This window comes from Sturnira hondurensis, unplaced genomic scaffold, assembly GCF_014824575.4.
Source record: "Sturnira hondurensis isolate 20B ecotype Veracruz unplaced genomic scaffold, ASM1482457v3 Scaffold0006496, whole genome shotgun sequence".
NCBI lineage: Eukaryota > Metazoa > Chordata > Mammalia > Chiroptera > Phyllostomidae > Sturnira > Sturnira hondurensis.
The window spans coordinates 9,691,713-9,716,379 of NW_028079127.1; the positions used below are offsets into that span (position 1 = coordinate 9,691,713).

At 42.1% G+C, this 24,667-nt stretch overlaps 1 protein-coding gene across 1 annotated transcript in view; it reads right to left on the minus strand.

Moving 5' to 3' along the window:
• Positions 1-24,667, minus strand: part of TPH2 (tryptophan hydroxylase 2) — a 103,590-nt gene that overhangs the window by 78,188 nt on the left and 735 nt on the right. Inside the window, exons 2-5 of the mRNA XM_037049433.1 lie at positions 21,569-21,721; positions 18,857-19,040; positions 18,646-18,746; positions 13,918-13,985 (exon numbers count right to left, since the gene is read on the minus strand). Of these exons, the coding sequence (XP_036905328.1) occupies positions 13,918-13,985; positions 18,646-18,746; positions 18,857-19,040; positions 21,569-21,721 (506 nt within the window). The remainder of the gene's footprint in view (positions 1-13,917; positions 13,986-18,645; positions 18,747-18,856; positions 19,041-21,568; positions 21,722-24,667) is intronic.

Consider the following 24,667-nt stretch of genomic DNA (forward strand, 5'->3'; position numbering starts at 1 on the left):
GAAACCCACAGAAGTGCAGGAAAGCTAATGCCGAGGTTGAAATACGAAGGTGCCAATGACAGAAAACTGGAGAATATCACACAAACCTCACAGCTACAACATCACACTCCCACTGATACTAAACTGCAAGTCTATACACACTTCACATTTTCCGATCATGGGACCCCTCTTTGCTTGTTTATACTAGAATTTCTCTTCTTTGGGTCGGGAAGGACAGGCCGTGATCTGCATCCCTCACCTATGATTTTAAAACAGTACCCAAGCTTTCCAGAGCCTTCGTTCTCAGGCCTTCTTTGGAGACTGGTATTTGCACTAATGAATGTTTCCTCTGCTATCACTGGTGAGGCTATTAGGGCTTCCTGACACTCGTGGGCACAGAGCTCAGGCATGTCTGCAGGTGGCAGCAGGCTCGGGGCAGTCAGTCACGTTTCTCAGCCGGGCTGTCAATCTGAACCTCCCCTGAGTGGCACCTATCGACCATTCTCAGTGTGCTGACACAGGCCTCACTGCCACTCCTCCTCAGGTTCATGGTTAGACAGACTTTGAGCCTGCTGTTTTCTCATCACAGAGTGGAATCATTTCATTTTCTCTGCGTGTGTTGACTCTTCCCCTGCTTTACCCCTGAAGACTCTCACAGCATTCATTACAAATTCCCCAGAGGGTTCCCTGGACATGGTTTCAATAGATATTCTGCTGTATTTCATATCTTTCCCTTCCCTTTTCCTTCAGACACCTCATATTACATCCTGCCAATACCAACAACCCCGAAACATCTCTACGCCATCTTTGTCTATATTTCTGACCATATATTGGACTTCTTTTCAGTGCCCTGAAAACTTTAATGAATTATTAACAGGGATTAAATTGGTCTCCTTGAATCAAAATGGTCTCTAACTTTACTATCAAATGATGTTTGGAGGGACCTCACGTGCTGGATTTTTCAGGACCACCCTAATTTCAACTAATCTGCTCTTACACCAATAGTTCAAGCTGTGGTTTGGAAATCAGATCTTAGCACACTGCCAGAAATGACTCAAACTATTTTAAGTAATTATTGTATTGACACCATTTTCATTTGCTCACTTAGAAAGTCATTGGCACTGGAATAAGAGCTTTTTCAACTAGAAACTAGCTTTATTTTTTTGTAAAATAAAAGCAAACCTTACTTCCTGCATGGCAAACTGGAGAAGATGACCCAGACCCTCTGGGTACTTGTTAGGGCTTATGACCCCCGCCCCCAAGCACCAGGACACCCCCCTCAGCTTGCAAACACACATGTATTTACACACACAAAAATGGCTACCCTGTGTCCACCCTCAAGCTCATACCCATAGAAGCCACAGAGGACGGCATGAAAGACATCGAGAAATTACCTTTTTCTCCCACGTTCTACAAGTCCTGGCTTTGTGTTTTCTAGATTGAAGCACTCCTGGTAGGCACCTTCCCAACTCTGTCCACTGATAAGAAGCACCCGAGGCAACTGTCAACCCATTACCACCAGTATTTCAGCAGTTGCCCCCAACACACACAAATGGGAATATGATTACCTTCTTTGAAATCTCTCCACAAAAAGATGTATTTTAGGAGCTTCCAGCCAAGATGGAGATATAGGTAGTAGATACATTTCACTTCCTCGTACAACCAAAAGAAGAATAACAACCAACTTAAAAACAACTTAAAAACAAAACACAACCAGAACTGCCAGAAAATTGAGCTGTATGGAAGTCCAATAGCCAAAGAATCAAAGAAGAAACATTCACCCAGACTGGTAGGAGGGGTGGAGACAGGAAGCCAAGATGGCTAAGAAGCTAGGGTGGCAAGGACACTTGAAAAGGCAGTAGCTGGCAGACCAGGCAGTCTCCCCATTTGTGTGCAGATAAGCTGGGAGAAACAACGAGGGAAGGAGACAAGCCAGGCAACCCAGAGTTCCAGCATGGGGAGATAACATGCTGTATATGGGAGAGGGGTCAAAGAGGGAACAATACCACTTGCTTGGCTCTCATCCCACCTGCCATCACTTCCCTCGCTTCCCACAAGTGGATTATGACCTTCCAGGTGTTGATCCCCAGGTGGGTGGGCTTGTGTATGTTCTAGAATCCCATAGACCTCTCCAATGGACTCTCCTCTGAGACTGGGAGTTTCTCCCACTGCTGCAACCCCCACAGATTTTTACAGCCAGAGGTTTTGAGGCTTTATTTCCCCTGCTCTAACCCTGGGTGTGTTGTGTCTTTCTCACTCTCCAGTTGTTCCTCTCAGCTTCTCTGCTCACACATGGGGGAAATCCCACCCACCAGCCACCACTTCATCTGTGACGGCCACTGCCTTGCCGTCCATCCTCTCCACCCCAGCTTTCCATCTCCACCCCTCCTATCAGTCTGGATACATGTTTGTTCTTTAACTCCTCGGTTGTCAGACTTCTATGAACTTTTATTTTTTGACAGTTCTGGGGTTTGTTTGTTTGTTTGTGGGATTTTTTGCTTTTATATTGGTTGTTATCCTTCTTTTGATTGTGTGAGGAAGCCAAGTGTTTCTACCTATGCCTCCATCTTGGCCAGAACTCTACAGCAAGAGGAAAGGAGTTATCTGCAAAGGACTTCCCATAAAACTATCAGCTGATTTCTCAAAAGAAAGCTTGCAGTCAAGAAGGGACTGAAAAGAAGTTTTCCAAGTCATAAAAGGCAAGGACCTATATCCAAGATTACTCTATCCAGCAAAGCTTTCATTTAGAATGGAAGGGCAGATAAAGTGTTTCCCAGATAAAGTAAACTAAAGGAGTTCATTGTCACCCAGCCCTTATTATATGAAATGTTAAAGGAACTTATCTGAGAAAAAGAAAATGATCAAAACTATGAACAGTAAAATGACAACAAACTTACAACTATCAACAACTGAACCTAAAAAAAAAAAAAAAAAAACAAACAACTAGAACAGAAACAGAATCACAGAAATGGAGATCACATGGAGGGTTATCAGTGGGGAGGGGGAGGGGACAAAATGGGGGAAATAGGTTCAGGGAATAAGAAGCATAATTGGTAAGCATAAACTAGACTGGGAGAGGTTAAGAATAGTAAAGGAAATGGAGAAGCCGAGGAATTTATATGTATGACCATGAACATGAACTAGGAATTGGGGGAGTGCTGCAGGGTAGAAGCATGCAGGGTGAAGGAGGATAAAGGGGAGGGAAAAAACTGGACAACTGTAATAGCATTATCAATAAAATATATTTTTAAAAATCTCTCTACAGAGAAGGATGTTCTTCAGACAAAAAACATCAGTATATACAACAGTCTTTAAGAGGGAAACTAATGCTTCTATTCCAAGCATTACTTCCAGAAACACCTGACCTACAGTATTAGGTGACAGCAAAGAGAAAGTTGTACAACTGCCTTTAGTTGCAGAGGACATGATAGTGTACATAGAGAACCCCAAAGATTCCACCAAGAAACTACTAGAACTCATAAATGAATTCAGCAAAGTAGCAGGATACAAAATTAATATCCAAACATCAGTTACATTTTTATATGCCAGTAACAAACTAACAGAAAAGGAAATTATAAAAGAATCTCATCCACAATTGCTACAAAAAGAATAAAATATCTATAAATAAACCTAATCAAGGATATAAAAGACCTATACTTGGAAAGTTGTAAGACACTGAAGAAGATACAAATAAGTGGAAGTGCATACCATGTTCATGGATAGGAAGAATTACCATAATTAAAATGTCCATCCTACCCTAAGCAATCTGTAGATTCAACACAAGTCCTGCCAAGACTCTAATGACATAATTCACAGAACCAGAACAAGCATTTTAAAAATTTATATGGAACGCAAAAGTCATGCACAGCAACAGCAATCCTGAGGAAGAACAAAGTTGGAGGAATCATGCTACCTAAAATCAAACTGCACTATAAGACCATAGTAATCAACACAGCATGGTACTGTCATAAAAACAGACATATAGATTAATGGAACAGAGTTTAGAGCCCAGAAATAAACTAATACCTTTATAGTCAATTAATAATTGACAGAAGAAGCAAGCAGAGACAATGGGCTAAAGATAGTCTATTCAATAAATGGTGTTGGGAAAATTGAACCTGTTGAATTTGTTTCACCTTCATTCTTTGACCCTTTTATTGGCTTTTATTGCTGTGTTTTTATTTAATCTATGGCACGATTCAGTGTATTGTTTTTTTAATTTTGTTATTTGGGACTCTTCGGGTGTTTTTTCTTGCATTCTATTCTTTTTTCTTCCTGAGCCTTCATTTTTCTGTGTTCCAATTATTTTTCAGTAATAAATAAAAGTTATTGTTTATATTTTAAATTTGTGCCATTCCTGAGCATGACATACATTCACGATGCTGTGTAAGCATCACCACCACTAACTGGCCCATCACCCCATCACCCCAGAGGGAAACCCTGCAACAGAAGTACTCACTCTCTACCCCTTCTGACCCTGGCAACACCTCATCTCCTTTCTTTTTCTTAATGTTTAAATATATTTTATTGATTATACCATTACAGTTGTTCAATTTCCCCCTTCATTCCTCTCCACCCTGCACACCCCTCCCCCACCCTTCCCCCCTTTTGGTTTACGTCCACGTGTCTCAAGTTCTTTAGATTCTATATTTCCCCTACTATTCTTGCCCTCCCCCCTATCTATTTTCTACCTACTGTCTATGCTATTTTCTGTACCTTCTCCCCCCTTCTCCTCCTCCCACTCCCCTGTTGTTAACCCTCCATGTGTTCTTCATTTCTATGATTCCACTCCTGATCTAGCTGTCCTCTTAGCTTGCTTTTGTTTTAGGTGTGGTTGTTAATAACTGTGTGTTTGCTGTCCTTTCACTGTTCATATTTTTTATCTTCTTTTTCTTAGATAAGTCCCTTTAACATTTCATATAATAAGGGCTTGGTGATGATGAACTCCTTGAATTTGATCTTATCTGAGAAGCACTTTATCTGTCCTTCCATTCTAAATGAAAGCTTTGCTGGATAGAGCAGTCTTAGATGTAGGTCTTTGGATTTCATGACTTGCAATATTTCCTTCCAGCTCCTTTTTGCCTGTAAGGTCTCTTTGGAGAAATCCACTGACAGTCTGATGGGAACTCCTTTGTAGGTAACTGTCCCCTTATCTCTTGCTGCTTCTAGGATTCTCTCCTTCATTTTAATCTTGGCTAATGTAATGATGATGTGTCTTGCTGTGTTCCTCTTTGGGTCCACATTCTTTGGGACTCTCTGAGCTTCCTGGATTTCCTGGAAGTCTATTTCCTTTGCCAGACTGGGGAAGTTCTCCTGTATTATTTGTTCAAATAAGTGTTCCACTCGTGGCTGTTTCTTTTCCCCTTCTGGTACCCCTATAATTCGGATGTTGGAATGTTTAAAGATGTCCTGGAGGTTCCTAATCCTCTCCTCATTTTTTTGAATTCTTGTAACTTCATTTTTTCCTGTTTGGTCCTTTCTTTCTTCCTTCTGGTCCACCCCCTTGATTTGAGTTCCTGTTTCCTTTCCATCACTATTGGTTTCCTGTGTATTTCCCTTCATTTCAATTAGTCTAGCCTTCATATGTTCCTCTAATTTGTGGCTAAAATCGACCAGTTCTGTGACTATCCTGATTACCAGTGTCTTGAATTGTGCATCTGAGAGGATCGCTATTTCCTGGTCACTTAGAGTTATTGGCTCTGGGGCTTTGAGTTCTTCTTGAGCCATATTTTGGTCTGTTCGTGCCTGTTACATATGAGGAGCAGAGCTCTAGGTGTTCACCAGGGCTGGGCGACCCAGGTTGCTGGGTTGTGATGCTTTATGTGGGGGCGGGGCCAAAGGAATGCAATGGCAGGCACCCTTTGCTTCCTGCCGCCACCGCAGGCCACATGATTCATCCCACTGCTTTTGAATGTGCGAGCGCAGTCAGCCACTGCTGGGTTCATTGCTGGGGGCTGCGCGGTCCGTCTCACTTCTCACTCCCGCTGTCTCAAGCCCTCACTGGGTCAGCCTGACGCTGCCCTGGATGCCTGGGCGCCTGGGGTTGGGGGATCTTTCATGCCCAACCCTGCTCCGCTGCTGGCTCCGCCCCTCTTACCCGTCAGGTAGAACAGTTCGTTGTTGTTGGACTTCCATATAGTTCAATTTTCTGTTCTTTGGCTGCGTCTTTGTTCTCCAAACCTTTGTTGTATTCAAACTTGGTTGTGGGAGAAGGCACGGTGTTTCCACCTACGCTTCCATCTTGGTGGAAGTCTCCCCCATCTCCTTTCTGTTGCTGCTCCTTTACCTATTCTGGAAGTTTCCTATCAATAGAATCTTATAATAGGTACTTCTTTGTGTCCACTCACATATTTTGGTTGCTTTTATATGAAATAGCATTTTGATTATTTCAAAGGGAAATTCCGGATGAATTAGAGCCAATCAATCAATAAATAAGTAAATACCTTTTTAGTGTGTTCATAATCTTGGGGTACAGACCACTGTGTAGGTGTGATTCCAGGGCCAGAGCCAGTCAGGATTATTCCAAAAATGTCAAGAAGAGAGAAGACTCCCAAGATCATTTTAAGGTCAGCATTATCCTAAATCTAAAACCAGATAAAGACACTGCAAAGAAAGAAAATTATACGCCAATATCCCCAATGGGCATAGATGCAAAAATCCTCGACACAATGTTAATCAACCAAACCTAGCAATACATTAAGAACATCATGGAGCATGATCAGTGGGATTCATTCCTGGGATGCAGGGTTATACAGTATCTGCAACACCACATACACAAAATGAAGGACAAAAATCATATGATCTTATCAAACGATGCAGAAAGAGCATTTGATGAAATTTAGCACACAGTTATGATTAAAAACTCTCACCGAAGTGGGAATAGAGGGAGCACACATCAACATATTAAAGGCCATATATGACAAATACACAGCCAACCTCATACTCAACAGGGAAAAACTAAAAGCATTTTCTTTAAGATCAGGAACAAGATAGAGTGTTTGCTTTCACTACATGTTCAAGATAGTACTGGAAGTCCTAGCCACAAAAATCAGATATGAAGAGATAATAAAATACATCCAAACTGGAAAAGAACAAGTAAAATTGTTGTTAATTGCACATGACATGATAGTGTACATAGAGAAACCTAAATATTCCACCTAGAAACTAGTAATGCTGCTAAAAGAATTCAACAAAGTAGAAGGATACAAAATCAATATCTAAAAATCAGATGCATTTTTAGGAACTTCTGCCAAGATGGAGGCATAGGTGGAAACACTGTGCCTTCTCCCACAACCAAGTTTGACTACAACAAAAGTTTTGGAGAACTAGAACACACCCAAAGACCAGAACATGGAATTATACGGAAGTCCGACAGCTACGAACTGTTCAATGGGGATGGTAAGAGAGGCGGAACCAGCAGCGGAGCTGGGTCCGGCAGGACAGATCCCCCAACCTAGGCGCTAGGCGCGCAGGCAGCCCAAAGCCAGTTGGAGTGCGGGGCAGACTGACCAAGGTCGCACATTCGTGCACAGTGAGACGGACCATGCAGGCCCCAGGGGACAAACCCAGTGGTGAAGGGCTGATGGCGGTGGCACACTCGCGTGCAGTGGAACGAAACGTGGTGACAGTGGTGGTGGGGGTCGCGGCAGCGGGTGGCAGAGGGAAGCCATTGTACCTCTTTGACCCCGCCCCCACATACAGCATCACAACCCAGCGACTTAGTTGCCCTGCTCTGGTGAAAACCTAGGGCTCCGATCCTGCTACTTAACAGGCACAAACAGCCCAAAAGATGGCACAAGAAGAACTCAAAGTCCCAGAGCCAATAACTCTAAGCGACCAACAGATTGCCCGCCTCTCAGAAGCCCAATTTAAGACACTATTTATCAGGATGCTCACAGAATTGGTGGAGTACAGTCACAAATTAGAGGAACATATGAAGGCCAAACTAATTGAAATGAAGGGAGATGTCCAGGAAACCAATAGTGATGGANTAGCTACAACAATCAGATATGAAGAGATAATAAAATACATCCAAACTGGAAAAGAACAAGTAAAATTGTTGTTAATTGCACATGACATGATAGTGTACATAGAGAAACCTAAATATTCCACCTAGAAACTAGTAACGCTGCTAAAAGAATTCAACAAAGTAGAAGGATACAAAATCAATATCTAAAAATCAGATGCATTTTTACACACCTATAAAGAACTATCAGAAAGGGAAATTGAGAAAACCATTCCATTTACAACAGAATCAAAAAAATAAAAATAAAACACCTAGGAATAAATACCAATACTTGGAAAATTATGAGACACTGAAGAAAATACAAATAAGTGTGCGTATATATTATGTTTAGGGATAGGACGAATTAACATTATTGAAATGTCCATACTATCCAAAGCAATCTATAGATTCAACACACTTCCTATCAGATTCCAATGATGTATTTCACAAAACCATAACAAATATTTCAAAAATTTATATGGAACCACAAAAGGGCCCGCCTAGCAACAGCAATCCTGAGAAAGAAGAACAGAGTTGGAGGAATCACGCTACCTAATATCACACTGTGCTATAAGATCCTACTAATCAAAACAACATGGTAATGACATAAAAACAGACACATAGATCAACAGAACAGAAAAGAGAGCCCAGAAATAAACCCACACCTTTACAGCTAATAAATATTTGGCAAAGGAAGGGAGCATAATAGTTTGTTCAATAAATGATGCTGGGGAAATTGGACACATAGATAAGTGCAGAAAAATGTACCTAGACCACAGTCTTACACCACACACAGGAATACATTCAAATGGATCAAAGACTTAAATGTTAGGCCTGAAACCATAAAATCCTAGAAGAAAACATAGGCAGTAAAATCTTGGACATTGCTCCTAGCAATATTGTATCTGCTACATCGCCTCAGGCAAGGGAAACAAAAGAAAAAAATAAACAAATGTAACTACATGAAACTTAAAGGTTTTTTACACAGCAGAGAAAACCATCAACAAAATAAAAAAACAGCCCACATAATGGGAGAACATATTCACTGATACATCTGATACAAGGTTAATACCCAAAATTTATAAAGAACTTATAAAACTCAACAGACACACACACACACACAAAAAAAATCCAGTTAAAAAATGAGCCAAGGATATAAATAGACACTTCTCTAAAGAGGACATACAGATGGCCAAAAGATATACGAAAAGATGTTCAATGTCGCTAATCATCAGAGAGATGCAAATTAAAACCACAATGACATATCACTGATCAGAATAGGAATCATCAATAAATCAACGAATAACAAATGCTGGAAAGGGTGTGGAGAAAGGGAACCTTTTGCACTGTTGGTGGGAATGCAGGCTTATGAAACCACCATGGAAAGCAGTATGGAGATACCTCAAAAAATTATAAATAGTTCTGCCTTGTGACCCAGTGATCCCACTTCTGGAAATATATCCGAAGGAACATAAAACACTAATTCAAAAGAACATAAGAACCCTATTGTTACCAAACAAGGGATCGAGGGGGGTGGCAATATACTATTACTGAAACGACCCCCCCCCCCGCTAGATTCAACTGTTCGTTGCCATAGGAAAGACATCTCTCAATGCCAGAGATTTGTGAAAAGCTTTTGTTTATTTAATGCTATCCAGACCTAAAGTAGTGACCTAACATCATTAAAATAGCAGAGTCCTTTTGGATACCCACAAACACCCACCGTGCTTCCTTCTCCCGCCTGCCCTAATTTGGGGTACTGTAACTCTGGAAAAGAAGCACACGTCCATGTTTCAGGCTGCTGGTGCCATCAGCTGTGTTGCTGTCCAGGCAGGATCTCTAATTACTCCAAAGCCATGTGGCACCTTCTCATGGCCTACTGGCAAGAGTTCTTTCACACTTCTTCCAGGCAAAGTCTCTCCTGCTTCCAAGGCCACATGGCCAAAGGGAGCACCCCAGAGCTATGTGGTCCTCTTCTACCAAAGCCACAGGGGTCCCCCCTCTGGCCAAAACCACATGGTTCTTCTTTCCACCATATCTGCAGGGTTCTGCACTCTAGCCAAACCATGTGGATCTCTTTTCCTGGCAAAGCCAAGAGGGGGTACTCATTCTGGCCAAAACCGTGTGGCTCTCCCCCACAGGGCTGCCATGTCTGGGTTTAAATCCCTGTGCCAGTCTTCCTCTATACCCCCATTTCCAAATCCTCCTACAATCAGTTACATTTGCCAGCATTCCTGTATTATTCCAAGTTTACTGGGCTGCCATCATGAGTCTTTGGGCAGGTGTGCCCCCATATCAAGGAGCCAATCTTCTCCAAGCTCTCACACAGGTGCTGTCACTTGGAGGACCTGCCCCCCAGTTACATCTTGCGGGGAAGTCCCTTTCCATCCCCCTGGCTCAGAGCATGGCCACAGCTATTTCACATATCCATGCAGCCAGTTAAAGATTATAGATATGTTAAATGACCATGCCATGGATTAACTGCAAAGCTGTGGCTGTACAAAACAGCTCTGCATGTTCCTGCTCCATGTGTCGCCTCCCCCAACTCACACCTAAGAGGGGGAAAATGTGAGGACATCTTATATGTCTCTCCAATATTTCCTGGACACCTTGAGTTCTAGACCCCATTCCAAATCCCCTTTGGCTGCACCCTGTATCATTATGTTCATTACAGCATTATTTACAATCACCAAGATATGGAATCAGCCCAAGTGTCCATCAGTATATGAGTGGATAAAACAGCTATGGGATATTTACATAATGGAAGAGAACTTGGCCTTAAAAAAGAAGAACAGTTTACCCTTTGCAACAGCATGGATGGACCTGGAGAACGTTATGCTAAGTGAAATAAGCCAGAGAGAGAAAGACAAATACCAGATGATTTCACTCATATATGGAATCCAATGAACAAACCGAACTAATGAGGAAAATGGGGACCGACTATAGATAGAGAGGAAGATGACAGCTAGTCAGGAGGAGGTTAGGGAGCGGAGGGATTGAGGCAAAAGGAAAAGGGACTCATGGACATGGATAACAGTGTGTGGGTTGCCAGGAGGGGGTATAAGGGGACTAAAAAGTAATGAAAAACATACAATAAAAATTTTTAATAAAACAAAATATATTTTTAAAAGGTGAAAGATTTATATGATCTGAAGAGAAACCAGAGTAAAAAATATTTTTTTAAAAAATACAGCTAAAGAATTAAACATAGGTCAGCTGGAAACTGAAGACAGTCTGTGGAAAAGGAAAAGGGGGAGGATGCAATAAAGACTGACAGTTGTGATCACCAATCATGTGCCAGGCACTATGTGAAGCACTGCAGTGAACTCTCTTCCACAATCCTTACAACTCATGAGATGGGTCCCATTATTAGACACACTTCCCAGATGAAAAACAGGGACTCCATGATGTTGATCACCTATCTAGGAAGAAGTGGAGTCAGGACCCACACTCCAGATTGTCTGGCTCCCACGTTCCAGTTCTTATTCACTTTGTTAATAGTCAGCTGGACTAAGCACTGTCCAGAAGAGAGGGTTATAGTGGCCCTGTATCCCAAACTCTCTTAGCTGCTTTGACTGTATATCCACTAAATAACCTTCAGCTTATAATTTGGCCTCTCTGGTATCATGACAACAGGGAGATTGTAAATTGCACGAGCGTAGCTTCTCCTTGTAAAATGAAGAATTGCTGTTGTCCTGTCTACCTCGGTATCCTGCTCACTCAGTTAGGGAGGGTCAGGCCCTCAAGCCTGAGCCCTCCACACCACCCTCACCCCAGCTCTGTAAACTGGGGCCAGATCCTGGAACGCTGCAGCTGCACCCAACCCTCCTTTGTATAAAATCTCCACCATTTCCAACCTCCAGATTTTACTTATGTTTCCCACAGATATCACACCTCAAGATCCCTCTTTAGTTATGGGAAAATGGCAAATGCAAACTTGTTAATACTTTGAGAGCTTTACCCTCTGTATCAACTATGTGCTCTTTTCCTCCCCTCTCTATATAAACATGTTTTCTTTAAGGCAAAAAGACTCCCCATATCAATCCTTCTGAAACCTGGATAACTCATATATATTAATTCTATAGGTGTCATCAATATCAGCTCGCCTTTGTCCAGTTTGGGGGCTCTGCTGGAAAGAAATATATAACATTTGAGTCAGTTCCTTGATCACTACACTAACAAAATTCTTCATATACCACACACATATGTGTATATATTGCTCATATATAATACATTAAATATAGTATCTACATACAAAATACATTTTTACCTATGTTGTATCTAAAGGAAAAGGCTCTGCCAAGCACAGGTCCCCACAGGTCCCAAAGGTATGTCCTACCCACACCCCTTCTCGGGACCCATTGCTACACACATGGCCCGATTCCACACAGAGGAGCTGTGAACCAAGGGGAGCTAATCTGAACACTCACAACCAGTTGCCAGGGTCTGATGTGAAAAAGTAAGCTTGGACCATCAGAGTGCCACCTTCACAATTTCCTTGAGTGGAAAACACTCAAGGCAGGGTTAGAAATGATGGTGCTGAGAGTCAAAGGGGGCATGAGGCTGGGCTTGGGCCAGCACACTGACACTGTGAAGGGGTAGAAAGTTACAGTAGTGTAAAAAGAGTCAAGAATTTGCATGGAATAGACTCATGCAGAAAAGCATGTACCAAGTAGTCCTGGTTTTCAGAATTAAAACCAGTACAGAGAGTGAAGGATGAGTGGGGCTTAGGAGGAGGAACAGAAGAGAACCAAAGCATCAAGAGTAATTAGAAGTGAGCAAATGAGTGGCCCGATCAGAGGTGTGCTAGGAAACACCCTCATTTTACTTTAAGCACCTGTATGTCATATTCCCAAGGAAAAAAAGAAGGAAGGAAGGAAGGAGAGAGAGGAAGGAAGAGGAGAGAGGAAGGAAGGGGAGAGAGGAAGGAAGGAAGGAAGGAAGGAAGGAAGGAAGGAAGGAAGGAAGGAAGGGGAGGGAGGAAGGAAGGAGAGGCAGGGAGGGAGGGTGGGAGGAAGGAAGGAAGACATTGCTACATAGTATAACATGTATGATGTCCTAAATTCTCACTGAAGACAAACTTGCTCCACAGGGCAGTCAAGTTCCTCACCTAGTTTCCACTAGAATAAGAAAGAATCTTTCCTACCAGTCATAGATTTATATTTTCTTCTGATGACAAGATTTATATGGCTGATCACATACCAGACAAAGTAAAGATAGCACCGTGAAGGTCTATACGTTTTATTAGTGTGAGCAGAATAACTAGAGGCCTTATGCTTACCCCACTTTTTTAGACACAGCGTGCAGTCAACACACTACATTATTGTCTGTCACAAACACCCTGTCACTGTTGCACAATACCCTGCACAATGCACAGTCCTCACCCCACTCCTGAGGTTCTCCAACTTCATACCAACCCTAAATCAACCCTCATTCACCCCTAACTCAGGATTGGTATGAAACTCTTCCATAAATGTTCCAACTTTTAAGAAGTTTTGCTTCCCACATAAAGCAAACACATTTCTTTCCCTTAAGGCTGCTCACTTGAGCCCTTCTGCCATTCTTGCCGAATTCTCTACTTCCCCTGGGGAAGCTGGATGCCGAAAGAGGTTACTGAAAAGTCAAATCAGAAGTAAAATCAAAGCACATTTTCTGGGCCCTGCAGAGCCAAAAAAATGGCTCCACGCCCTAGCAGAGCTGCGAACACGATGGTGAGAATGCAGCGCTAGGCATGCGGCCCACAGGTCTCATTCTCGTACAATCACTGTGCCTGGGTGTCAAACACCACTGCTGCAGAGTGGGTGAGTGTTCGCAACAGCTCGTGTCTGCCTTTGGAAAGGGAAAGGGAAGGGAAGACAGGTGTGTTTCACACAGCATGTGTTTTTTCTAACCAGCCAGTGACAATTTGCAGAAACAGTTATACAAGTACTTACTATTTATAACTCATGGCCACATCCACAAAATACTGTCTTCTCTGCCGATAGACATTGTCCTTAAATCCCTTAAACAGAAAAGAGATTAAGTGACTTAACAGAGTGCCAAAAAATTAGCTGCAGAAGGCCTGAAAGAAAACCACTGCGGTGATGAGCGTTCAGTTCAAGTGTATGTTTTCCCCCTTGTGTGGCCACCTTGGTGGCACAGGCCGAGGGGAGTTGTGCTCGCAGCAAAGCCTCATTATACTGGGACTGCACTAATCTGGGGTGCGCAGGAGTTCAGGCTGCAGTCTCCCTCCCCCACTACATGGGCAGAAGGGCATAGTGAAGTACATAGATACAGTGAACAACATCCTTTGGTTTTCATTTACATGTAAGATCTTCAACACAAGTGAGTCTTATCCTTTTCATTAAAACACATCCCTTTAACCTGGTTATTCAGTAGGTTAACCTAAATTTAATTGCCTTGTGTAAATGATCAATAAATTGGCATTTATTAAAAACTCCATCATTCACGGTCATTATCAAATCCCCAAGTTAGTGTAACTTAAAGAGGTTTTGCTGTATTTTGTGAATATAGGCACACAATGCAAAATCAACGGTAAGGGACTCGTGCACAGGATAGTAGGTTAGCTCCATTCTACTCTGGGTTCCTATGACTCCGGGAAGTCTTCAGCAACTTCATGACTTTTATCCATCATCATAACACTTTGGAAATTAAATATCTTGTTTGTCATTCTTCACTAATGTGGAATCCTTCTGAGAGAACTTCTTGGTTTACCCGAGATTCTCTCTTCTTGTCAACAGGCTTCCGTTTTTTCTTCGGGTACTTTCAATCAGTTCTCTCCAGGGTTGTTTCTCCAAACTGCTGGAAGCCCAGAAGGAATTGTTTCAACTTAACTTGCTACTGCTGCACCCCCAAAAGCAAACAAGCAAGTGGTGGCCACTCTGAGAAGGGGGGCCAGAGGAGAAGACCGCTGCTGGGGTCAGGGCCTCTGAGAGGAGAGCTGCGGCAACCCCCCACAGGCCAGCCCACCTCTGCTGCTCCGCAGACACTCCTGCAGGGCAGGTTGTCTGGCAGGAACTCAAAGTCATAGGAAATCGTTCTGCCCTCTCTCCTGGCCGAAGGAGAACTGGCCTCCGGGCCAGAAGTCTTCACAGGCATGTCTGCTGGATGGAAATGAAGAGCTTCCATTGCCAGCAGCCTTCCTCCCAGGAGGGACAAGAGATTTACTAACGGAGACAGAGTACTCTGAAATCCAGACACCCTGCAGAAATGAAGTTTCCTGCCCTAGCAGCTTGCGTGTTCTTCCTTTAGCTAGGACCTGGGAGTTTTTAAACTGAGGCTTGTGCATGAGCCTTATGAGTATTACAATGTGTACATACAAAATTTTGTGACTGTCATTACCACATTCACAAGTGGGTCTGTGACCTAAATAGGGGCCTCGTGATGCAGAGGGTATATATGATCCAGCTACGGAGGACAAGTTTCAACACTCACCAGAACCAAGAAACCTAGGATGGTTAAACGGAAGACATCCAAGCACCTCTGTTACTCAAGAAGAAAGCAGGCCGTGACAAAAGGAAAAGAGTCATGTGAAAAGCACAGCATCTGTTCCCTAGTTCCTGCCAAACCGGACACCATGGTAACAGCATCATAATCTGCTGGGCTTCCTGAAGGATCTCAACAGTCTCTCTCCTCAGCAAACACCTGCACCTTATTCAGGCATGCAAGAGAGTGATTTGCTCATCATGCCTCATTAGCCTAGTGTGGCGGTGATTACACAAACGTTGTGGGCAATCCAGAGCTTCCAGGACTGAGCCATGGACTGGCAAAATAAAACAGGAATCTGGCTGCATGAGCGATCACAGGCACGCATTCCATTTGCTCTGGACTGAAGCCAGGGATAAGGTTACCACATAAAATACCGAACACTTGGGTAATATTTGGGATATACGTCTAAGAAAAAATAATATTTGTTGTTTACCTGAAATTAAAATTTAACTTGAGCATTCTATGTATTTATTTGCTAAATCTGGCAACCCTAGCACTCAGAAAGTGTCTGCTAGACACCCACCATTCCTCTCTCAGTTTAAATCAAGGGAAGCTGAAGAGCAGGCCCGCACCCTGAAGTACTCAACCAAATGTACACTGACGCTCAAGCAGCTATCCCAAACAAGTCAGCCTGATGGAGTTTTAGAGTCACCTGGGAGCTCTAAATACTACTCCAAACCTAGCTGCATTCCCAGATGTTCTGACTGAAGCACTCTGAAATGAGATCCTGGCATCAGTGTACTGTTTAATCCCCCACAGATCGTTTAAATGGAAAGGTAGGTTGAGAATCACTGAGCTAGGACAGCAGCTGTCAAACATTAGCACTCATTAACAAATACCTTTTGGATGGACCTTGAACCACACTTTGAAAGACCCTCCCAGTCTAGATCCTTGCTACTCAATACGCGGTCTCCAGAGCACTGCAGTCAGCCTCGAACGGGAGCTCGCCACAAATGGTATGTAGCTCTCTAGAATCTCAGGACCCCCGTCTGCATTTTAAGAAGATATTCCAGGTGATTTGGTTTTCCATTAAAGTTTGAGAGACGCTGACCTGGATAGATAACTGACCCTGCTTGAGAATGTCAGCAGCCTGACTCACATTCCAAGCCCCTTCCTTCTGAGCTGCCCCAGCACTTGGGGGCCTGGCCTCTCACAATAACCCTTCTCAGGCCTGGGATTATTCTGAAGCACAAAGAAGGCCTGAGACAACATTTCCATCTTCATCAAATAATGACATAAACAACATCAACTTGCCAATATCAAATTTTACATAATGAACAGTTGCTGTGCTTATAAGAGAAATATGCGTGGTAAAAGTAAATGAGTGAGGTAGGAGATGGCTAAGTACTTGCAATTATTTAAAGTGGATGCAAAGAAAATAAAAGAAGGTATCATAAGGTGAGTGTGATTAGGAATAATGGACAAAATTAAGCCTAGGACAATGTGCCCTGGGTATTGAATACATTTTTTTCACAGCAAGGTCAGTGGTTCCTGTGGTTGTTCCATTAAAAGGACTAACCCCCTTTTTCCAGGTAAGTAATTTTCAAACTAAACTAAGGGGAGCACTTGGAAATAGGTTAGCAAGAAACCCTTTAGTCTCCAGGCATAGATCTAGATGATTTAATGCCACATTTCCATTCCTGGAATCAAGTATTTACCCTCGCCAAAATGCTTTCCACTTCCTTTATTAACTAGGCCTTGCAAATGCCACGGTGAGGTCATTAAGAATTTTATTTCCACTTTGTACATAAGGAATTTGAGGTGCAAGAGGTAGAGGAACTGGTCCAAGGTCATCCTGCAAGTTAACAGCTGGCATCTGGGCAGTCCTCTTACTGCTAACCTCTCATTCCTGACCTGTGTTAATTTTGGCTCCTTCGAAGGTGGGGAAGGGGAAGATGACAAATGGACAACTCCTGAAGTCTCTTTTGAGTGTTTTTCTAATGTTCAGGAGCCTTACATGGAAATTACTGTGAATTTTCTGAAATTTTAGACTATGATGGCAAATATAAACACACCATGTCTTTGAGTAAATTCGGGTTTTTGAAAATAATGCAATTGAATTGGATGTTTAGGTATGTTTGAACATTTATATGAATTACATGTTATGAATTCGTTTAAATGGGTATATCTTGCCAGATGGCTGGTTTGACTGAAAACGTTCCTCTTGCTGAAGTGGTCACAGTTGTCTCTAAAGTACGGTTCTCAAACTCGAGGGTAGGCTCGCTAACCAGTTCCTGGCGGCCGGTCGCAGGAACACTCTCAGACAACCGCTGCACGGAGCCCTGCTATCCTACTTCCGGATCATCTCCATTCAAATACAACAAATATCTATAAGCCATTACCCTCAGACCATAAACACTCTCATAAACATGACTGATCTGCTTGGGTTTTGCCTGTTTATAGACAAGGGACACATGGGGGCGGGGGGCGGGGGAAAATGCTTGTAATGAATGAGAATGTTGCTTATTTCTCCCAGACTATTAACTATACTTCATTCTGAGCATAAAGAAGTTCCAGGTCTCTTGTGTTAAATAAAACCTAATGTAAAGCGGGAGGAAGGGAATTGTGGGAAATACCTACGTATCGTATTTCTTTCAAGGTGGTCATTTTTATGAAAGCAGGGGAGGGATGGTGGTAAATAGACTCCAGGTAGATGTGAGAAGAGATGCCCCTCCCGTCATAGCCTTATTCTAAAACCCTCCGCCTTTCCATTGAGACTGAAGTCCACCAGATTACTCTACTCCTAACTACCTCCGGTCAAGGAAAGTAGCAAGGAGAATTTTATTTTCTCACTGAGCCCCAGAATGCCAATGCCTCCCTAGGTTCCCAAAAGAGTTATCAATTTCAGTTCATCGGTTTTCCCGGGGTCACCATCTGCAAGTATACTTCAGGCTGTCTAACTCTACGGAAGTATTCTCCAAGGGTTAAAATCTCCACTTCTATCCAATCCTTTAAAAAACGAATGCTTTGTGGAAATGCCATCTTTCTAACCTGCTTCCAGCCAATGCATATTTACAAGGAAGCTTTACTGTTTAAAAGACGGTTCTCTGTTCCAGGGAACAAATAATAAATTGCTCTACAATAAAGCATTACAGCACAGAACATGGCACAGTGCCTGACACACTAGTGGAGCCAGAAAAGCGCTCGTGGAAGGGATTGTATTGGACACTTACTGGGTGATCAGCGTCGAGCTCAGAACCATACATGAGAACTCTATGAGAGCATTTGTCTAATTCGGAGATCTTCCGGGGGAACCAGGGCACATCCTCTAGCTCTGCTGAAAACACAGTGCAGGATCAAACACATTAGCTCACAGATTGCGTTTTCCCCTTTGCAACATTTGTCAGATTGCAAAACCCCCCAACGAGCAAAAACTGGCCTTGCCTCCTTCCTCTGTCCAAATGTTCTCTGGCGGGTTCAGCGTCAGAATTGTAGTTTGAAATTTCAGCAACTGGATGAGCTCATTGAATTCGGTTTTGCCACACTCACAGTCCACAAAGATCTCCACCTCTGAACCTCTTCGCCGGGATCTCCTGGACTCGATGTGAACCATGTTGACGTGTTTTTCCTGTGGAAAGAGAAGTAACATCCCCAAATCACCTCCAGGGCACAGTGAGAGAGATGCCACAAGCTGTCTTCCTTCAAATCTTAAACAAGTTGCCAAGTGTCCACAAATGAAAAGAAGACAATCTCCTCTCTCTTTGGTTGATGAAAACAGGGATAGGTTTTCAACCAGTATTTTTATTAATAGGGATATTTTATTCATAGGACATCAGTTTTCCCATCTCATTTTTAAAAGTGGGGGGAGCCATTAAAGTATATGAAGGGCACTATAAAAGTGTCATAACTGCAAACATAAGCATTTCCCAGTGCAGTCCACATCCCACTGGTGGTGTGTGTGATTATTTGGGGGGGGGGGGGAATTAGGTTATTATCTGATAATCCCCAGATATGTATCTTTATTTGTTTGTATGTTTCCAAAAACATAACTAAAACTCAAACCCCTGATTTTATAGTGGTATAAAGTTTCCACTATAAATTAAAGATTCAAAATAAATTTTAACATTTAAAAATGAAATAATCTTTGAAAAAGCAAATCGTCCAAGAGGCTGAAATGGGGACAGTGATTTGAAAATGACTGATGTTTGGGAAACCTGGGCCAAAGCGTAGCCCACACTGTAGGAAAAGAGAAGGAAGAGAAGCAGCCACGTGTGGATCCCTGAAGGTCAAGGGAAACCAAAAAGCAAACAAACAAAACCCTAAACGGGACCACTTAGTCCCTGTTCTCTTTTCGCAACCTCCAGGCTAGCTTCATATGAGAATGTTTTGTTGCAATTACCACCCCATGATGGATTCCAGGGGTAAAAGTCTCCTTACAATAAGGTGCTTGGGGGATGGCAGCAATGTAATACCTAAACCTCAGGTTTAAATTTCCCCAGGGATGGAGTCCTCCTTTCCCCTGAGTTAACGGAAGACTACGTTCTCCTCTCCACCCTCACCCACCCCCAAATAAGCCGACGCCTCCCCATCACTCTGGACGGGGCCTCTGATTATCAGCACAATTCCCAATACAGTCCTGGGTGATCTGGGCATTTTCAGCACAGGGGCAGGACAGGTCGTTTCCAGAGCCAGAGTGAGATCAAATCAAACGGCATGCTCCTCTGTGTAAAGAAAGTAGTCCTGTGACAAGAAAGCTAAATGCTCTGTGTCTGTTTTGATTCATGTCTGTGCAAATGCCCCATTTTCTAAACTGGCAGATAGTAAAGGTCAGACTAGTATGAAGTTCAAAGTTCAAGAGTCTTCACACAGATTATGTGACTTTGGACTTTTACTGTCCTCTGGTCAAAGCAGAGTAGGTCCAGATGGTTAAGGGTTCGGCTAAGACCCCATGACGAGCTGATGGCCGGGTGAGAGCAGAGGGCTGCTCCTCCTTCCCCCCGGGTTTCTGCACTGCACCCAGATGTCTAATTGAATTGGCCTGCCTCGGGGCACTGTGTGGAGATAGAGCTAGATGATATAATTATGTGTAAAAAATTGTCCCCGATTTCCATCACCACTGTTTATGGTGCCCAATCCATTCTTTGAGGTCAAAAGAGAGCAAGGAAATATTTGCCAAATCAGCCTGCTGATTTCCCCTCTACGTTATAACAATGCCTCATATCTGTGTACTTGACCGAGCATTTTCATTTATATTATTTCATCACAACAACCTCGTTAGGTAGGAAGAATTATTACTATTTCACAAGTGAAGAAATTGAACCTAGGAAGCCGCTGGGATTTAGCCAAGGCAGGAGAACGCAGGTCTGAATCCTTTGACTGTAATTACAACTATCTTTTCACTGCAATAGTACCCAAGTCACCTCAAAGAGCTAAGCATCCTGTCTTAGCTGGTGGGCTGCCATTGCCCCCAAACAAAATGCCTTTGTAAGGGAGGGTGATTCCTGGAGAATAGGGGAACCATCAGGTCGACCCTGGCAGGACGGCAATAGTTTTCCTGGATTTTTTTAACCTCATTCTCAACCAGACTCTTTCTTCAGTGTTCAGATCACCCACTCAGGCCTGGGGAAAAGGCTACTGCATTTCTTTAAGAGAGAGCTCAAGTGTAAGGAGAATGACTCATCTTTACAAACAGCGGGTTAAGTTCATGAAACAATGAGGATTAGGAGAATACCAAATGCCTACACTCCAGCATCTCATTTTATGCAATAAATGGGCTCCCAGGACCTGGGCATGATTCCAATGTTAATCAAATCAGGCTGCAGGCTCTTGATATTTAAAGATACTCATACTGACCCCTTTTGTGTTTGCATTTCCAGGTGTGAGGCTCACATTTTTAAATTACTAACTGCCTCACCTGGCAACAGTCTGCAGCATTGCTAATGAGCTAACGCTGAATTCATGAACCATAGTAACCCGAATCTGCTTATGTCATTGTTTGGCAGACAAACTCCCCTTGTAAAAGCCTCACGAAGTTTGGATTTTCAAACCTTTTAATGCATCATCCAGAAAGGATGCCGTAATGTTTCAGGACAGATCACAGATTTGCAAGCAGGCCCTCGGCCACCCTGAAAGTTACGAAGGACCGTGCACATTCACCTGAAAGAGCTTCAGCACTTTGACCAAGCCGCCGACTTCGTTTTTCAGAGAGAACACGACCGCCGTCTTGCCACTGTCAGTAGCAGTTTCACTTTTGCTGCTTCCTCTGTTGCCTTTTTTATCATCATTTTTGCCAGCGTTAGCTTTATTTAGCTTTGAGAAGGTAGACACACACGCGCAAATATTAGTTAGGATTCCAGTGTTCTCTTCCATGACATTTTTTTTCAATACTCCAATCATACGCTGGAAGCCCCAGCAATCATATAAACTTAAGAAGTTACTATTTCAATTCAATTCCCAACTTTCGGTCATAAGTACTGGTCTAATTTTCTCTGGGAAACTATTTTCCAATGCTCTTGAGACATCACCCAGTGGCTAAAATTAAAGGGTGATCAGATTTAATTCACTTTAAAAGCAACAAATATCTGACTATCATAAAGTAAATAATCACATATATGAATAATTCCTGCCTAAGTTTATCTTATAGCATAAAATTTGGTCTGTTAGCCTCATTGACTCATGGAAACTGTATTATTAATTATTAAACATGACAAAACAAGGCCAAATGTATATTTTGCACAACAGTAATTTTAGTTTCAATTAAAACTTAAAAGCAAAATATTCATTTCATTCTGAAATGTGTCCAGAATTGCACTGAAATTGAGAACCTTACTATCTGCAGTTACATCCATGTTGCCGATGTGAATCTATCTGTAGAAGTTCAGCATAAAAGGGATATATTCATAGAAGGCCATCTGTGTCAGCAGATGATATCTGAAAAACGGCTGTTAAAATTCAGCCACAAAGGAAAAGAAAGGAAAGGAAAGAAATGGTGTGGGTGGGTGAGGGGGAGAAAGTGAGTGTAAGAGACAAAATGAGAGAGAACTACCTCATCATTGGTGCACAGGCGTAGAATCTGAGACGCCAGAAGAGATGGGCATTTTATTAGCCATTCAAAATACTGTGTACATGACTAAGTAATGACTATTAGTCCTTTTGACTAAAGATAGAAATGGCAGATTCCAGCCCTGACCAGTGTGGCTCACTTAGTGGGGCATCGTCCCTCAAACATAAGGCCACTGGTTCGATTCTCAGTCAGAGGAGGTTCATTTCCAGGTTGGTCCCATCCCAGGTTGGGGCATGTGTGAGAGGCAATGGATCAATGTTTCTCTTACATCAATGATACTCTCCCCCTCTTTCTTCCTCCCTTCCTCTCTCTCTAAAAATAAATAAGTAAAATTTTTTTAAATGATAGAATCCAGGGAGGTGGGGAGGGCCAGGGTGTTGGGCTGAGGTAGAGGAAAGGCAGAAAACTGTACTTGAACAACAATAAAAAATTTTTTAAGAATTCTAAATCCAGCAAAAATAAAGACAAAATTAAAACATTCACCAAAAAAATGGAAGATTCCAGAAAGTCAGATCACATTGTTACAACTACAGAATAAAAGAGCTAGAAACTTTCCTTTGACAAACAAAGCAAAATTAAGGTTTACTTTTTTGTATATACAGAGAACTTTCTCACTGGCAAACAGCGATATAAGACAATCTCACCCATCTATTACCTCCTTATGAAACTGGGAAATGTACATTAGATGTGGAATTCAATGAATAGTGATTTGCCATTGTCTTCCTTTGATTTCTCTACCGGCTTTATTTTCACATGTTAGTATTGCTTCACTCACTAGATTTATATATCACTAAAAATAGTTTATTATTTACCACTTGAGGGAGAAAAGAAGTCTATGCAGATATTGGCATTTGATAGAATGTTTAGTCACTCAAAGCTCAGAGTCTTAGTACTCTCACCGTCGGCCTCCTCCTCATCACACAACACACAGATCTAACATATTTAATCAGCATAATTCTGAGTTATCTTTGTTCTCTTTAGAGCAGTACACTATAACTTTGAAGTTCTTCTGTGAACTATCTCATCCAAATATTCATGGTATTTATATGTTAGAAAACCTATGTTTAACTTTTTGGTCTCATTTTGCAAATTGATTAAATGGTTCTACAAAACTTGCCCTGATTACTTTTCAACATCTTTAGCAGTAATAACAAACAAGTACAATACAACTCTCTGGCACAGAGTTGGAGTTACAATAGTAAAATGTTTTTCTATGATACAGACTGAATTATACTGGTGATAAAGCCTGATAGTACAGTAATGAAATATCATTTAATTTTTAATTAAACTACAGTCATTTTTGTCCCTTTTATTTTATATTTTTAATAGTTATTTTCTTGTTGTTCAATTACAGTTGTCTGCATGTTCCCCCAACCACTCTCCCTCACCCCAGCCAAACCCACCTCCACCACTTGCTTCTATCCTTCCCCTTGGTTTTGTCCTGTGTCCTTTATAGTAGTTCCCCAAAGCCCTTCCCCTCCCCTTCTGGTTACTGTCAAATTGTCCTTAATTTCTATGTCTCTGCTTTTTTTCTTTTGTTGACTATGTTTCAGTTAAAGGAGAGATCATATTGTCATTTAATATTTTTAGTGACTAGAAACTGAATATATTTTTCTTTCAGTGTCCTTTTTATTAAGTCCCACGACAATAACCTCAAATCAGAATGTAAAATCCTGCAAAATATTAACTTTTTGTTCTGTTACTATTTAAACATAAAAACTACCTTAAACGATAAAAAAGTAGTATATCGTTTTTATTACTTCACCAATTAAGCTGAAAAAATGGAGAAATGAAGAATGTAGAAACACTTATGAAAACTCAGTCTTTCTTTTATTCCAATAACCAGTACCTATAGAGAAAAATAGGAAAGATTATTTCAGTGTTTAAAGACCAGGCTTTGTAGGTGGGATGGGCTATAGGAGACACAGTAATTTTGCGGAACCCTAGAAATCTACTTCATTTCTTCTGCCTGTTCCTTCCCAGAATACGTGGCAATTCAAAATTCTGCACACTTCTTTTAGTTGTAGATATAAGACACCAGTTTATACAAACGCCTGTTGATGTTCAAGACCCTCTTTGCTTTCTACTTATAAATTTTGCGGAAAAGAAGCTTAGCATGTAGCGACCAGGACACCTGCTTTACTTTAGGGAGCAGGAAGATTGGAGGCAGATGGGGGGAGGTAGGGTACACA